At 40.1% G+C, this 15,811-nt stretch overlaps 4 protein-coding genes across 4 annotated transcripts in view; all 4 read right to left on the minus strand.

Annotated features, from left to right (window-relative positions):
* Positions 1 to 611, minus strand: part of c18h1orf198 (chromosome 18 C1orf198 homolog) — a gene marked incomplete at its 3' end in the record, with an annotated part of 5,035 nt that extends 4,424 nt beyond the window's left edge. The window contains exon 1 of the mRNA XM_032543589.1: positions 256 to 611. Within this exon, the coding sequence (XP_032399480.1) occupies positions 256 to 561 (306 nt within the window). The remainder of the gene's footprint in view (positions 1 to 255) is intronic.
* A 2,103-nt stretch (positions 612 to 2,714) lies between these two features.
* LOC116706298 (gap junction Cx32.2 protein) lies at positions 2,715 to 6,508 on the minus strand. Its single transcript, XM_032543053.1, has 3 exons — positions 6,347 to 6,508; positions 4,658 to 4,796; positions 2,715 to 3,439 (listed from the first exon to the last, which is right to left on the minus strand). Exons 2-3 carry the CDS (start codon positions 4,784 to 4,786, stop codon positions 2,792 to 2,794), a joined length of 777 nt encoding a protein of 258 aa, XP_032398944.1. The 5' UTR covers positions 4,787 to 4,796; positions 6,347 to 6,508; the 3' UTR covers positions 2,715 to 2,791.
* Positions 6,509 to 8,035: 1,527 nt separating this feature from the next.
* On the minus strand, positions 8,036 to 9,938 carry LOC116706295 (gap junction Cx32.2 protein). The gene is made up of 3 exons (XM_032543051.1): positions 9,888 to 9,938; positions 9,780 to 9,831; positions 8,036 to 9,057 (listed from the first exon to the last, which is right to left on the minus strand). The coding sequence occupies exon 3, from the start codon at positions 9,028 to 9,030 to the stop codon at positions 8,203 to 8,205; it is 828 nt and encodes a 275-aa protein (XP_032398942.1). The 5' UTR covers positions 9,031 to 9,057; positions 9,780 to 9,831; positions 9,888 to 9,938; the 3' UTR covers positions 8,036 to 8,202.
* Positions 9,939 to 11,735: 1,797 nt separating this feature from the next.
* On the minus strand, positions 11,736 to 15,631 carry LOC116706294 (gap junction Cx32.7 protein). Its single transcript, XM_032543050.1, has 4 exons — positions 15,475 to 15,631; positions 14,104 to 14,259; positions 13,473 to 13,658; positions 11,736 to 12,380 (listed from the first exon to the last, which is right to left on the minus strand). Exons 2-4 carry the CDS (start codon positions 14,230 to 14,232, stop codon positions 11,772 to 11,774), a joined length of 924 nt encoding a protein of 307 aa, XP_032398941.1. The 5' UTR covers positions 14,233 to 14,259; positions 15,475 to 15,631; the 3' UTR covers positions 11,736 to 11,771.
* Between the last annotated feature and the right edge of the window lie 180 nt (positions 15,632 to 15,811).

The following is a 15,811-nucleotide window of genomic DNA, read 5'->3' on the forward strand; positions in this document are numbered from 1 at the left end:
TGACAGGTTTAAGTGTTTATGACAAGACATGGCCACGGTAAATATGGTGATAATTGATCGATGTTTAGGTACATTAAACCACGTTAAGCCGTTTTCACGTTAAGCGTTTTAAAACGTCCCCGTAGCTAGCTACGTATTTCAACGGCTACGTGGCGGCGGGTTAGCAACCATGACAACACAGGCTACTCCGGCCTCTAAAACACACTCACAAAGCTATGTAATATAATAATAATAATTCAAATGTGGTTTAAGTACCTCTTCCCCAAAGTGAACGATCTTCTGACCCGTCTGAATGAGCAGTTTGGGGTAACAGACCACTTCTTCTCGGTCTACCCGGTGCATGGCGTACCGAGCTCGGATATGCGGATCCATCATCCCGTTGTCGATGGCGCTGTCCTGCTCTTGCGGCGTCATCTTCTCCCACGACGAGCCGTGGTCGGCTTTGATTTTCTCCCTCTCCTGCATTATTTTCTTTGCCATGGAGTTGATAGAAGAGAAGTACTCGAACTTCTTCTCCTCCATCCTGTGGGCGTCGAGCCCCGCCATGGTTGCGGCGGCCATCTTCAGCTGCTTCCAGCTGTTGTTATTGTGGCGGAAGCTGGTGTTCGTGTGTGGGCGGCGTCGAGACGACGAAGACGGGGACAAAGCTACTCCGTTGGGCGGGATAACGACGCCATCTTGTGGTCTTGTCAGATTGTGTCAACTGCACTACAGGGAGATGCTGGTCAAAATAATAATACATAACATTTAACTGTTTGTCTACTGTCAGGTGACCAGATTTCTTAGATAAAATCCGGGGACATTTTAAGCTCAGAAGCAAATTTACCTCCAAAACACGTCATGTTTTTATTTTTGTAAAACTTAAAACGGGGACACTGGACCTAGAGCTGTTTCCCCCCAACAGACAACATTATGGACAGGATTTCTAAGGAGCTCGACCTTTCTGTTAAAGATTAAGATCCTTTTTTTTTTAAACATAAAATACCTGTTATACCTGTTCACCCATATATGTCCTGTAGAGATACACACCTGGTGGCTCAGGCTGCCTGGTACTTTCAAAACAAAAGCACTAACAGATACTAAAAATAACCCAAATAAAATACTAATGATAAACAAATGTATGTAGCTGTATAATTCAAGCAAAGCTGAAATTAAATAAATCAAATAATTAACTAGTATGTATATATATATATATATATATATATATATATATATATATAGCAAAATAATGAACAGCTCCAACAAATGGTTTGAAACATTATTAGTAATTTGGAGTCCTGGCAAATGTAAGTCCATTCACTCAGTGTTAGCTAGCTAGCTCTGTTGCTAACTGTGTATGTATGTTGTTGAGCAGGTGAGTCAGTGAAACACTCTCATTTGATACTATATTTTAGGAGGAATGCTGAAAATGCGAACTTGCCAAAGAGAAGGAAAGAAGAAACATGTCAACCATAACTCTTCAACAAGGTAACAGACAGTCAAACACACTGACACATATCTCTTTGTAGAGTTATTCTGGCTAATTAGAAGGCTAACAAAGTTAGCAAACAGTTGCTTATCCATCAGACATGGTGGAAGGAATCCAACATTACAGTGTCCACATTGGGAGACATCAGTGCTTTAAATGAATTTCCAGAAAATGTAATAATCAGAAGAGCTGCAGACCTGCGAGATACTTGTAGGTTACATGCATTAACTGCATAAACTACAGTTCACTGGATTAGCACAGATTTACAGACAATCCACAAACTACTTTCTGGTGATATTGATCTATAATATACATCTGACTATTTCATCTTTAATCCTTTGAATGTGATTATTTGAACACTAAACAAATGCAGTTTTTTGAAAGTTATGTTCAACATTGTTCTGTATCTAAATCAGTGATTTATAGTACGTTAAACGTATGTTCAATGAGACCCAGAAACAGAAATTTTGAACGTAGCATGGGTATATCAACGGTGATCATGAAACAAAAACTGAGATGCCTTTTGAAAAGTAATCTCCAAGCATGTTTTTATTAAACATTAGTGGATCTCTTTTTAATGATCAGTTATAAACACAAGGCACATACAGTCATATTAAAATACAAAACATGAAAAAAAGCTAATCATGTTTTTAAAATATTTACAGGTCTTAAATCTGCAAGTTTAACAATAAAGAAGAAACTGAAAATCAAAGTAGCTCTAACAGCTCTTATACACTTCTTTAGAGTTTTTAACCAGTGGAAATTGGTTAAATATATGTAGTCATAAGTACAAAACACAAAGCAAAAAAACGCTTTTTGTGCAATTTGTGAAAGGTTGCTTCAGTAATACGGTACCATACTATGTTGTTCTTGTGCATGTATCTACATATACGTCTCCAAAGTTGTGTAATTTTGGAAATTTGGAATAAGCAACACATGAATAAATAAGTGGGCCCTGGTCTCATTTCAGACTTCTTTAGAGCAATCAAGCTTGGTTTTTAGCCAGTGGAAATTTATTTAAATATATGTAGTTGTAAGTACAAAACACAAAGCAAAAAAAACAAAACAAATCCACAAAGCTCGGTTTTTGTACAATTTCTGAAAGGTTTAGTGATACAGTACCATACTGTGTTGTTCTTGAGCATGTATCTACATATACGTCTCCAAAGTTGTGTAATTTTCCAGAATTCTTAAGCAACACATGAATAAATAAATGGGCCCTGGTCTCATTTCAGTCACATTTTTGTTTGCCCTCCTGTTGTCTCGGTAACTACTCGGTATGTGACTGTTTACATTTTGCACATTGGATCTAAGTGGCGTTCTTCAGGCTGTGCTGGAGCCGTCACGGAGGCTAAGCTTCTCGCTTTTCGTCAGGCTGTCACCGTTGAAACGCGGGTGAACGGCGATGGCGGTAGCCGGCATTGTGTTCTTTCGTCTGCACGAGCGAGTACACGCCAGGTAGAAGATCTCTACTACGTTGAGAAGAACAGAGATGCAGGACACGACAAGCATGAAGAGGATGAAGATGGTCTTCTCTGTGGGTCGAGACATGTAGCACTCTACGGTGAAGGGACATGGGACTCGGGTGCAGACGACTCTCGGGACCATGACGAACCCGTACAGATAGTACTGCCCAACAATGAACGCTACCTCCAGAACGATCCGGAAAAATATGGAGGTCATGTAGTTTCCCAGCAGGTCCCCTTTAATCTTGACATGGCCTTTGTCGTCAGAGTACTTGGGAAGTTTTTCAGCCCTAGAGTGGGTCTTCATATATTCTCTTATCTTGTCTTCTTTGTGGATAATGTGGAGGACGTGACCAAGGTAGATCAGTGTTGGTGTCGAGACGAAGATAATCTGGAGGACCCAGAACCGAATGTGTGAGATTGGGAAGGCTTGGTCATAGCAGACGTTCTTGCAACCGGGCTGTTTGGTGTTGCAAATCATATTCGACTGTTCATCGCCCCAAACCTGTAATGTTCAGATGAGAAATCACTATCATCACATGTACGTGTACAACAAAATCTATCTTAATCAACATAAGGTTAGTTTTCTTTAGGTTATGGCACAAATCTTCCAGCATCGACTTCTGTTGTTATTTTGGAGGTGCATTGGACAATTGTGCTAATAAAGCCTAAAAAATAAGCAAGCAATCTACAAAATTGCATTTTGTAGATACATTGTTGTGTTCTGGCTGTACAAAGAATCAGTGGCGTTTTAAGTTAAGGTTCAAGTTTTTTAAATGGATAAATAGCAAAAGTAAATAGAGATATCCTTTTAAAAAATGTTTCATACAACCAAAAGCTCTTATTATAGTTATAAACCTGATTATTTATAATCAAGCTAAATGTGTTGCTCAGGAGCTGTGGACCTCCATTTTGGCCACCAGAGGGTATTATTTCACCTTAAAGCTTTTCATGTCTCATCTATCTATAAATTACACAGGACAAGAGACAGAAAGGGTCAAAGGAAGCAGCTAAAATACGACACACACCTCAGACCCAGAACAATGTGCAGAGTATTACTACTTTAGACTCTCTATGACTTTGAATAACAAACGATAATTTCCAAATTTAAGGATGTTTCAGAATCCCACATATCATATGCAAAGCACAACCAGCTACAGACTGAGACAACAAGTCTCAAACAGAGCGTGATGCCCCTTTAGTGTGGGCAGGCTACCAGACACTGTTTTGGTGTCACATCGTCGTCTTTGTTGGGAAAGTTACGTTTGGAAAGTAAACTCTACGCCACATGCAGATGTGAAGAATGCTTTACAACAGTGCATGATTGTTGAAAGAGAGAGAGCGAGAGAGAGAGAGAGAGAGAGAGAGAGAGAGAGAGAGAGAGTGTTGTGTCATGAATGTTAACGAATTTAAAGGAGAATTCCAGTTGATTCCAACACGTAGCTCTGTTGTTTGTACATGTGGAAGTCTGTCAGTAGAGAGCGAAACTAACCAATCGGTGCTATCTACACCGAGTTATCCTCCTGCTAACGTTAGCACCCAACAGGCTTCAACAGGGCAAGTTTTAAATGTGTTTTAGCCTCTAAACGTGTTCAAAATGTCCAATCGGCCCGTTTCAAACAGGCACATTTTCAACGGGCACTGCACTCGTAAAGGTAATTCAGAGATTCATCAGTTAGGTTTAAGGCCACAAAAAATAAATCATGAACAAATTGGACGAGACCTTTTCTGCTCCAGCTCCGAGGATCATGATCCTGAAGATGAAAAGCACGCTGAGCCAGACCTTTCCAATGACAGTGGAGTGGGACTGGACCTTGTCCAGGAGAGAGGACAGAAAACTCCACTCTCCCATGGTCTCTGATCTGATGAGGAAAAGCAAACAAAAATATGTTAATTTACTCAAAACATTTTTTTTTTCATATGAATTGAAAATCCCTCATTTTTAAACCCTATGTGAATTATGATATTCCAGGCGTCTGCAAGCTGAAGACTCCAGTCCGATGGAGACGGAGGAGAAATGTTAAGTAAAAAATAATGTAGTTGTTATATAATACTGAATATTATGAGCTCTTATTAATTATATGCAAACCCCACAACTTCAAACAGTCTTGTGTAGCAACTACTCCATAAACCAAAGTTGCAGTAGATGGTAAATGGTCAGTATTTATGTTTTTTATTTACTTTTTTACTTTACCGGAACAAAGCGCTTTACAATTTTCCTCTTAATTACCCATTCACACACACATTCATACACACATTCACACACACATTCATACACACATTCATACACACATTCACACACACATTCACACACACATTCATACACCGCTGGTGGTGGATCTGCTATGCAAGGAGCATCAGGAGCAACTTGGGCTTTAGTGTCTTTCTCAAAGATACTTGTAGGACGTGTAGGACATGCGGAGGTAGGGATTGAACCATCAACCTTTTGGTTAAATGACTCGCTCTACCGCCCGAGCCACAGACAGTGGAAACTCAGTTACTCACAATAATTTGCATTATAGTTTTCAAAGGGAAGTTTGGGGTCCCCCGCTAGACTTGCTCCCCCCCAATACCGGATAAGCGGACTAAGATGAATGGATAGTTTTCAAAGGTTTTGGCAGACCATTGGTTAAGTTATAGGAAATTATTAAATTGCTATCAATTTTTTGAGAGAACGAAAGCATAATTTGTGAAAAAGTAATTATTGTTATTCATTTAAGTCATTTCTGGAGTATCTTTAACTATTGATATTGTATTCTCTTGTATTTTGCCCATAGCGCTGTGCTGTGATTTCTGATTACTGATTAACATAAACAGTAAAACCTCATCCACACCAGCAGAAGGTCTATTTTACCCAAGAGACCCAATCACATGTTGTAAAAACCACACATGTAGTATGTTGAGAACGTAAACTGGGAGCTATAAAATCCATTACGTAACACTTATCTCAAGGTATCTCACTAAATGGAATTTATATTCCACAGAAGTTTGTGCCTTTAAACTACTGCATCTATAGATATCATTTTTAGAATAGCACTTTATTGGGTTTAGTGTATCCTAAGTACACATCTTTGGCTTTATCTAGTCTAAGTTAAAATACATTTTGCCATATCTAAGCATTGTTAAAAGTTCTGAACTCCAAGAAAATGTGGAAATACGTAGAAAATACAGATAATACTCAACACTTCTATTACTTACAACACTGTGCCAAAGTCCTAAATACAACATTTCATAAAGTAAAGTAAGAACACACTCATAATAATAAATGCCTATGTCCAGCATAATTTACTTTGTGGGGGAGTTTGTGTGTAACTTATTACAAAACTAATGCCATTACATTTAATTACATTTTGTATATCGTGCTGCGAAATTGACGAACAATTAAAAAAAAGAAGGTAATTGTACACCTTACCTTTTGAGTTTAAAAGGCTTGTGTGCAGACAAACAGGCCGGTCCCCAGCTGGAGATGAATGCTAGAGATCCCACAGAACCAAACCAAACCAGCTCACGGTACCTTGAACTTTAGATCAGGTGAAACTGCGCAACACACCGAGCTGTCACGTTGACACAATATCTGGAGATGATAAATCTCAAGGGTACAATTTTGGGCTGAACATGAAGATTGTAGAGGTTAATGATTGCCAGTCCAACCAAATTCTAAGCTCATGATTTATTTTTTTTACTTACTGCTGTTTTGTGCCATTGTTCACTAATATCATGGTGGGATTTTTGCATTAATGCTGTTTTATAGTTACATTTTATACACCTACACAGAAAATGGTAAATAATCCCCAAACTACTCCCCTTCTGCAGTTTGTATTTTATGAAATTTCTTGGACTAAAGGCCATGGGGACAATAAACACCTGTACCCAGTAACCCTGCAGTGGATACTACGTGAGGGTTGAACAGTCACATTCAGACTGTGTCAACAGAAGGTTTTTGTTGTTTTTCATGCTGTGTAATTCACACAAAGTCTGGACAAAAAGCGCAAATCCAACACTACAACCTTCACAAAGATGCTTTTATTGTAGGATGTTTATTGAATTGCAAAAATGTTGAGCACATCCTAGAGATCCCTGCAGGTTTTATTGATATATTTTGTCCCCTTTGACACATATTGTCCATCTGAGGCAAATGTCTTTAGCCTCATATGAACTCATTCATGTTATTTTTCAACAGTGGTGGTGGCTCATACCTGTCACCCTATCAACCACTCCTTGTTCTTCAGAAGTAGCACTCTTATGAAATTGCAATGATTAATCAATTACTGACTCACAGACAATGAATTGGGGCAATTTTGCTCATCGATTAATCATTAAATTTAATTTTTAAGAACACAAAAATCCCTGGTTTTAGCTTTTCAAATGTGAATATTGTCTGGTTTTCTTACCTTTCTGTGATATTAAACTGAATATCTCTGGATGTTGGACTGTTGGCAGAGCAACGTTTGAAAGATTTGAAAATGTCACCATGGTCTCTGGCATGCTGGAGACATTTAATCAATAAATTGAGATCATATTCTGTGGATTATTTAGTAATGAAAACAATCATAGTTGCAGCCCTACAGCGTTACCAAATAAGTGGAAATCATACTCTTAAATAAGCTGTTTGACTTTGAAGTGTACGAAGGGTGTGTAAAGTATATATATATATATAAATATATATATATATATATATATATATATATATTTATATGTGTGTGTGTACCTGTCAGATTAATAAAGTTGTGAAACATCGTTTTTATCCAACGGTAATCATTTATTAAAACAATAAAGCACAAAACAACGCCTCTACCGAATAGAGTAGAAACAAACATTTCACCACAATCATCAGTAGTTGAGTGAGCAAATGATTTGATAATGAGCATGGAAATATTACAGGAAACATTCAAAAACTGGTCATAGACAAAACTCTGCTCACTAATAGATTTAGATACATAAATAAATTATCAATATTGCACGCTTCACATTAGATTATCAGTTAAAAAATACAAAATATATGTAAAATTCCAACAACGTGGCCCTTAAAAACATGGCAATTTATGCAGACTTTATATATATGTATGTGTATTTGTGTGTGTGTGTGTGTGTGTGTATATATATATGATTTAACTACACAGTGAGGAAGCTTCTCCTTGATGTTCTGCCATGATTTTTGTTGCAAGAACTCTTTACTTCAGTCTGTGAGATGCATCTAAACAAGGAGCCATGGGGAAGAATCCTGAAAACGAGCGTTTAATACATTATAATGATCAGAACGGTGGTTTTTTAATAACCACTCAGTGGTCGTTTCTCCTCCTTGGCCCCATCCAGGCTTCCACCGATACTCTGGCTGTTCTCCAGCTCTATGTTGATCTTGTTCTGCCACCTGGCATCGGACAAGCTGGCCGGGTTTTTGGCGGTGGTCTTGTAAGTGTGAGGCCTGGACCCACATCTCACCCTGGTGCAAATCAGGTAGAACACCTCGATGAAGTTAAGAAACAGAGAGACGCAGGCCACCGCCAGCATGAAGATGATGAAGATGGTCTTCTCCGTGGGTCGGGACATGTAGCACTCCACGGTGAAGGGACATGGAGACTTGGAACAGGGGAACATGGGGACCATGACGAAGCCGTACAGGTAGTACTGGCCGATTATGAAGGCCGCCTCGATGATGATCTTGACTACGAGCTGGGTCAGGTAACTCCCCAGCAGGTTGCCCTTGATCTTCACTTTTCCATTTTCGTCCGTGTATTTGGGCATCTTGCGGGTCCCGCCGGGGCTCAGCAGCTGCTCCCTCATCTTGTTCTCCTTGTGGAGGACGTGCACGGCGTGGCCCAGGTAGACCAGCGTTGGCGTGGAGACGAAGATGATCTGGAGGACCCAGAAGCGAATGTGCGAGATGGGGAAGGTCCAGTCGTAGCAGACGTTCTCACAACCAGGTTGCTGAGTGTTGCAGATGAAACCCGACTGCTCGTCGCCCCAGACACTCTCAGCACCTGCACCCAAAACCATGATCCGGAACAGAAAGAGGACGCTCATCCAGATCTTCCCAATAACTGTGGAGTGGGACTGGACCTTGTCCAGCAAGCCCGACAGAAATCCAAAGTCTCCCATCTTTATAGGTGGTGTTCAGATACTGATCTGGGACAAACGGATAAAAGGAAATACTGTTCAGCTGAGAAATTAAACAAACTTTAAATTTAATTTGCAATGAACCCACAACACGCTTTATTAACTTAAACATGAACCAGAACTTAGTATTTAATCAATATGCTGCTGCTGCTGGAAGAAAGGTGCTCATTGTTCTTTTTAAATTAAATATATTTTTTAAAGATGTGTTCTTGAACCTGGCTCCTTGAGAAGTAAGAGGACATCAGGGCCCCATAAACCCTGAGCTACTTGGTCAATATTTTCCTAAAATAATGATTACTGACAATTTTGAAAGAATGACCCAATCAGTCATAGTAGGCTAGTAAAGACATAGAATTAAGAGAACAACTGAAAATGTGCTTTTCCTGTGTAAATGTAACTTTAAAAAGCGTACACCAACACTATTGTAATCACACTTGTACAAAAATATATTAAAAATTGTTTAAATGTTTTCATGAAAAGCAATCGGATGCTGTTATTAGTTAAATAACATTCTGCTAGAGAGAATACAGTGTCATTAACATTTGAAAGTAAAAAAATAAAAACCCACCACCGCCTTTCTTACAAATATATATATTTTGTAACATGTGTGTCAATGTAAAATATACGTTTTGTGTAGTTCTCAATTATTAGCTCACCAAATAGATATATATTTTCTAATGCATTAAAGGAGAAGTTAACTGTAGCAGAGAACAATAATGGTTGCATCTTACCTGCTGACCTGGGCAGAAAGGACTGCCTGTGGCTGGGACCTCTCGCTCTCTCTCTCGCTCTCTCTCTCTCGCTCTCTCTCTCTCGCTCTCTCTCTCGCTCTCCCTCTCGCTCTGAAGTTGGACCTTGGAGTTTTGAGCTGGGGAGACATCAGCGCTGATGAGCGATCACATTGCACAACACACATCTGGCTCTACCTGTCACGTTGTGCCCGTCAGCAAACGACAGCAGAAACAGTTGGTGATAGACAAGACAGGTGTAATGATTGACAGGTGTTCAGTATCTTTACTGATCTGTTAAAATATACATGACCTGAACAAAAAGAGTGTGTTAACAGCCTAAAACAAAGGTGAATGTAACCGCTGCATATAATTAAATAGTCTGCATGTATTCGACTGGGGTTATGGACGGTAACTGTATAGTAAAAAGTTAAGTGATATCTTCTGGAGCCAATTAAAATAGTCACACTGAGGACTTCATTTCTTTGTGATATAGTTTGTTGATAAAAACAGAATGTACCTCTCTTCATTTTGAGCCGATTTAAACAAAATGTGAGCGTTGCATCCGAAAATCTCAAATTACCCATTTTGACACAGTGGGAAAAAATAACTTTAAATAAAGGACTAGTTTTATTTTAAATACCTTATGGCATTGTTCTGACTAAAAGTAGGACTAACACCTATAAAAGGCATAAAGTGAAAGTTGAAAAAAGTTGAAAGTGAAATCCTCCTTTACTTCTTTTTTAGCTGATAGGTGTTAAGTTGGATGGTGCTATGGTGGCTCAGTGGTCTGCACTGCAGAGTCAGATCACTGGTCTGGACAGGGATGGATCCCCGGTCCGGGCAGGGCCTGCATGTGTGGAGTTCGTATGTTCTTCCCATGATTGCGTGGGTTTCCTTCAGGCGCTCTGGTTTCCTTCCTCCACATGCATGCTGGGTAACTAGGACTACAGTTGAAAATTAGCCAACTGGCTAACACTGGTGCATTTACAGAAATGTTGATTAATGTGCCTTTTCCTAATCAAATAGGATTAATTAAACATATCAATCTTAAATGTTAGATACCACTCCGATGTCTATACAGTACATTAGATATGAAGCTACAGCCAGTTAGCTTAGCTCATCAGAAAGATCCATCTAACGCAGACTGTACAGCTGGACTATGTCACACTTTTGTTTTTGCACTGGGAAAAACAACTGAAATATAACCGGTAACTTATTGAGCGCTTTAGATGTGCTGGTTGGCTAATTTTGTTACCTTTGGACAGAGCCCAGCTAAGAGTATTTCCCAAAATGGGTTTGTTTGAAACTGTTGCTTTGAAAGCACTCGTAATAATAGCAATACCAGTCTAATTGCTTTACTTGTTACTTTTTTCTTTTTTTTTGTGGGCTAAATTGTTTGCAGGTGGCCTATGTTTAAAAGTAACAGAATATTTAATACAATATGTTCTGCTGTTTCATATATTCAGAGTAAAACTGCATTAAAAGATGATTCTTTCAGCACACAATTAACTAAATGCTATGTATGCATTTGGGTGTTTGTAGCTCTTTATATGCAATATGATAGATTAATAAGATTGGATGGATGAGGCAGTTCTCAATCTAAAAACCCTTCAGACACAGATTAGCATATATATATATATATATATATATATATATATATATATATATATTATATATATGAGAGGTTTATTGAATCAAAAGTATTACAACATTGTCTAAAAGACAGTCCCTTTAGCAACATCTGTCAAAAATAATGTACAATGTGACAAATGACGAAGATATGGTTTGTTATTTTTGTATTATGTCACAAAAGTTATTTTAAGCAACATTTCATATGTGACCGAGTGGTGTTTACAAAAGCTGGCTACTCCCCCCCCCCCCCCCCCCCCCCCCCCCCAAAAAAAAACAAAAAACCCAAAGCACACAACCCCTGAAACTCTGAAAAAAAGGAGAATTTGGACACATGAAACCACGTGTCCCTGACTCTAGGCGTCAGACGCGGACCTCCTCCCCCATGTTGCTGCTTTCGGACGCTACATCCTTAGCAGCCTCGCTGACCCCCCCGATGGCCCCGTTCGCCGCTGACTTCCTTCCATGGAGCTCTAGCTCCAGGTTCACACAATTTTGGATCATCTCATGGCGGCTTTTAAAAGCTTTCCTCGCTGAAAGTGGAGGTGTCACGGGGGTCACTGTGTAGTCCTGCCTCCTCGCCATGCACTCCTTCACAGCCTTCACGCACAGGTAGAGCAGCTCCACCAGGCTCAGGGCGAGGGAGACCACCGCCGCCACCAGCATGAACCAGATGATCACGGACTTCTCTGTAGGCCTGGACAGGAAGCAGTCCACCTTGTGGGGGCACGGCAAGCGCTCGCAGACGTAGCGCGTCTGGAGGGTGAAGCCGTAGAGGAAGTACTGACCCACGATGAACAAAACCTCCAAGGCAATCTTGGCCACAAGATGGAGGACATAACTGCGAAGGAGACGGCCACGGATCCGGATCTTGCCGGTGCTCTTGGTGTACTTGGGCACTTTGTAGGCCCTCCTTAGGAAGAGACTGGTCTGGTCACTGAACTCAACCTGCTTCTTTATCCTCTCCTTCATCTAGGATTGGAAGAACAAGGAAACGGGGTTAGAAATGTCACAGTAATCGGAACAAGGCATACAGGTGTAGAGGCTGTGCAGATGTACTGACAATAATTAGGTGGAGGAAGCAAGATGGATGCAACCTTATGTTCAGCAGTGGGAAGATCAGGAGTTTACGAGATAGAGATAGAGTCACTTAAGTAAGTGTTTAGGTGCTGAAAAGATAGATGTGGGATAAGTGTCAATTTAAATGGACTGTTCTTGTATAGCGCTTTTCTAGTTTTTTCTTCATTATTTTTATCCCTTTATTAGAAAGATAGAGACAGTGAACAGACGTGAAAGGGGACTCAAAACCAGGACTGCAGGACTCAGTTAACATGGAGCAAGTGCATTTACTGAGTGGGCTATAGGCCACCCCTGACTCTTTTCTAGTTTTAACGACTACTCAAAGCGCTTTTACATGGTGGATAGTAGTTTGTATGGTTTAAATCTACATTAATCAATCATTTGCCAAAAGGGGGCAAAAAAACTGGAAACTGCCGCCTAGGGCCGATCAGGTGTTTTCAATGAGAGTGAAGCAGTTTGATGTCTGCTTTTGCTTTGCTCATTTCTGCTTTAGGCGCCTCACGTTCTTAACAACTACTCAAAGCGCTTTGACATAGTACATAGTATTTTCCATAGTTTAAAGCTACACTAATCATTCATTTGCCACAAGGGGGCCCAAAGGCCGACCAGGCTGGTGTTTTCAATGAGAGTGAAGCATTTTGATTGCTGCTTTTGCTTTGCTCATTTCTGCTTTAGGCTTGGAGTTGACAAAACTTCAACTCAGAGCCCAACATCATAAAACTCACAGTCAAGTAACGGTTGGCTGAGGACAGGTGATTCAGTGGTTGCCTAGCAAGAATAACAAAAAGGGGCATCTGGTTGATGAGAGAGTCTCTCTTAGACTCAACCATGCAGTAAAGATGTGAGTTAAAATAAGCTAAATTTGAGTTTGTGACACTTCACTTTTACATTACTGGCCCAAGCTTCTGCCACCACAGGTGTGGCATACCTGTCAAATCAAGCATTAACTCATGCAATCATGCTACACCAACTCCAGTGAGGCACCTTCTTCTCAATGTGGATCACATGAAGGACGTGACCAAGGTACAGCAGCTTGGGAGTCGCCACAGCAATAATCTGAAGGACCCAAAAGCGAATGTGAGAGATGGGGAAGGCGAGGTCGTAGCAGACGTTCTCACAGCCGGGCTGCTGGGTGTTGCACACAAAGTTGGACTGCTCATCGCCCCACACCTAGACGAGATTAGATAACAGAGATGATGGAAGAGATGATGCATAATAGGCTACTAGAATATTCAGAATGTTTAAAGTGTAGTAGGGACAATGTTTACTGCCCTGTACCTCAAAATATTCATAAAACTAAAGTGCTTATTGGCATTTCTGTCTGTGTTTATGAGATAATTTTTTGTGGCTTTTCTCTTTATTTGATAGTGACAGTGGATAGACAGAGAAGTGGAAGAGAAAGAGAGGGGGTGACATGCAGCAAAGGCCTGCAGATGGGATTTGAACCCAAAGGGCTCTCTCTTACTGGGTAATCTAGAGGCCTCCCTAGCATTTCCGTCTTTTTAGGCCCTTTTTTTCTCACCATAATCTTTTAAAAACATTCCCAATCCCTATTCTGTGGCTATTCCTGGGCTCCCTGTGCAGTGTGTTTCTAACGGTAAACGTATGACCAGACCTTCTCAGCGCCGGCGCGCAGGACCAGGATGCGGAAGACGAAGAGCACGGTGAGCCAGACCTTGCCGATCACCGTGGAGTTGCTCTGCACTTTATCCAGCAGGCGGCCCAGCAGATCCCATTCACCCATCTTAGTCGCCAGTGGTCCTGCTTTCTGTGTGTGGAGATGATTGTTATATAATTATCCTTTTAGGACTCACAGACAGATCATCTGTGAAATGAACTTGCACCATGAAACATAAATATACTGTTATTGGTTGACCAAAAGAGATCATTTTGTAATTGTAGTTTGGTTTTATTTCATTAGCAATGGGACAACACCCTCTGAAGTCGAAACAGAAATCATTGTAGGTGTAAAAATCAGAAGAGGCAGACTCTCTCACAAGGTCAGACTTTATCACTTCTCGCAGGCTTGTGAGTTTACTGATAGAAGCCACAGCTGCTGATTCGGAGTCTCCAAAACATACTTATCTGCAGGATACCGAGACCGTAACCTTGTTAATACCAACCGTCGCACATCTCATTCAAAGAATGTGAGCTCCACCACGACAAACACAGACTGGCCTGCCTGAGTAAGAAAGGCTGCTACGTCCATAGTCTAATTATTAAAATCATGTTTTATTTATAGTTTTGGTTACACAGTGAATCATTTATATTGAATATATTGATATTTGATGGTTTACGGCTTCCCCCCCCCTTAAGTTTTATTGTTGTATTTTGTTAATTTCTGTTGATGTAATCAAAATAATGATTTGAAAAACATTCTCATAAACAATTACACAGTTTGATTGTTCGGTAGCTGTAAAGAGTTTTATTGACTTCAGATGGTCACAGTCACATTTTTTTGTTATTTTCTCAAACGAAGGTTTGAGGATGTAACTTCTTACGACCATATCCACCACCCAGCTCCACTTCTGGAGCTTCTCGTTATGGTGTGTACGTCTGTCAAATGTACAAATGTCATGCATATTCATATTTTTTCAAATTGTACATGGTACAAATATTACATAGTTTTGCAGTAGCATTGTACAACACCAACATATTCAAAAATAAATCCATGAATCTACTTTTTTTTTTCCCAGTCCATGTACCGTACATTATTAACTACAGGAGTGAGACATCTCACCAGTTTAACTACAGGAGTGAGACATCTGTCCAGTTTAACTACAGGAGTGAGACGTCTGTCCAGTTTAACTACAGGAGTGAGACATCTCACCAGTTTAACTACAGGAGTGAGACATCTCACCAGTTTAACTACAGGAGTGAGACATCTCTATGAGTTACTGTTTTTGATAAGGCAAAATCAGAGAGAATAGATGTTAGCAGAAATATAAATAAATGCACTTACCAGTTGTAATAGCCTACAGAGGGAAAAAAAGGAAGATGAAGAGACCGATGTCTCAGGAGGAAGACAAACAGAGAAAGTGAAGAGGAAGCTGTCCTTTCATTGTTCCTTTTGCGTCTTATCTGGAAGGACACCGTCCCAACCACAACAACAAGCCTCCCGTCCTAACTCCCAATCTGAGAGGCTGGTACAGGCAGAAATTAGGAGGCAAAACACATGATTTGCAGTTACATGGACTGCACTCAACCGACTCATGTTTTCATATATGTATTATCTACAAAAAGTTGACAAATTAAAGGGAAAACCTGTATAAAGTCGTGGAGAAACAAGTGCAGCTTCTAGACTCACTAAAAGGATCGATGAG

This window comes from Etheostoma spectabile, chromosome 18, assembly GCF_008692095.1.
Source record: "Etheostoma spectabile isolate EspeVRDwgs_2016 chromosome 18, UIUC_Espe_1.0, whole genome shotgun sequence".
NCBI lineage: Eukaryota > Metazoa > Chordata > Actinopteri > Perciformes > Percidae > Etheostoma > Etheostoma spectabile.